This window comes from Salvelinus sp. IW2-2015, unplaced genomic scaffold, assembly GCF_002910315.2.
Source record: "Salvelinus sp. IW2-2015 unplaced genomic scaffold, ASM291031v2 Un_scaffold1360, whole genome shotgun sequence".
Taxonomy (NCBI): domain Eukaryota; kingdom Metazoa; phylum Chordata; class Actinopteri; order Salmoniformes; family Salmonidae; genus Salvelinus; species Salvelinus sp. IW2-2015.
This window is the reverse complement of record NW_019942859.1, coordinates 238669-239531: the sequence shown is the minus strand read 5'-3', so window position 1 is coordinate 239531 and position 863 is coordinate 238669. Positions and strand designations below refer to the sequence as shown.

The window sequence follows — 863 nt, the reverse complement described above, 5'->3', positions numbered from 1 at the left end:
TTTATCTTGTCAGTAGGTGTCTAAATCAAATTGTATTTGTCACATGCGCTGAATACAACAAGTGTAGACCTTACCGCGTATAATGCTTACTTACAAGCCCTTAACCAACTATGCAGTTTTAAGCTAAATAAGAGGTTAAGAAAATATTTCCTAAATAAACTAAAGTAAAAAAATAAATCTAAAACTATCACAATAACGAGGCTATATACAGGGGGTACTGGTACTGAGTCAATGTGCGGGGGTACAGGTTAGTCAAAGTAATTGAGGTCATTTGTACATGTAGGTAGGGGTAAAGTGACTATGCATAGATAATTAACAATGAATAGCAGCCGCATTAAAAAAAAGGGGGTCAATGTAAATCGTCCGGGTGGCCATTTTATTATCTGTTCAGCAGTCTTATGGCTTGGGGGTAGAAGCTGTTAAGAAGCCTTTTGGACCTAGACTTGGCGCTCCGGTACCGCTTGCCGTGTGGTAGCAGAGAGAACAGTCTATGACTGGGGTGGCAGGAGTCGTTGACAATTTTTAGGGCCTTCCTCTGACACTGCCTGGGACAGAGATCCTGGATGGCAGGAAGCTTGGCCCCAGTCATGTACTGGGCCGTACACACTACCCTCTGTATCGCCTTGTGGTCGGATGCCGAGCAGTTGCCATACCAGGCGGTGGTGCTCTTGGTGGTGCAGCTGTAGAACTTTTTGAGGATCTGAGGACCCATGCCAAATCTTTTCAGTCTCCTGAGGGGGAAGAGGCGGTGTCGTGCCCTCTTCACAGCTGTCTTGGTGTGCTTGGACCATGATAGTTTGTTGATGATGTGGACACCAAGGAACTTGAAGCTCTCGACCTGCTCCACTACAGCCCCGTCGATG

At 46.1% G+C, this 863-nt stretch overlaps 1 protein-coding gene across 1 annotated transcript in view; it reads left to right on the top strand.

Annotated features, from left to right (window-relative positions):
* slc29a3 (solute carrier family 29 member 3) overlaps positions 1-863 on the top strand; it is a gene marked incomplete at its 5' end in the record, with an annotated part of 23547 nt that overhangs the window by 14323 nt on the left and 8361 nt on the right. The window contains 2 exons of the mRNA XM_070439025.1: positions 507-511; positions 575-589. Of these exons, the coding sequence (XP_070295126.1) occupies positions 507-511; positions 575-589 (20 nt within the window). The remainder of the gene's footprint in view (positions 1-506; positions 512-574; positions 590-863) is intronic.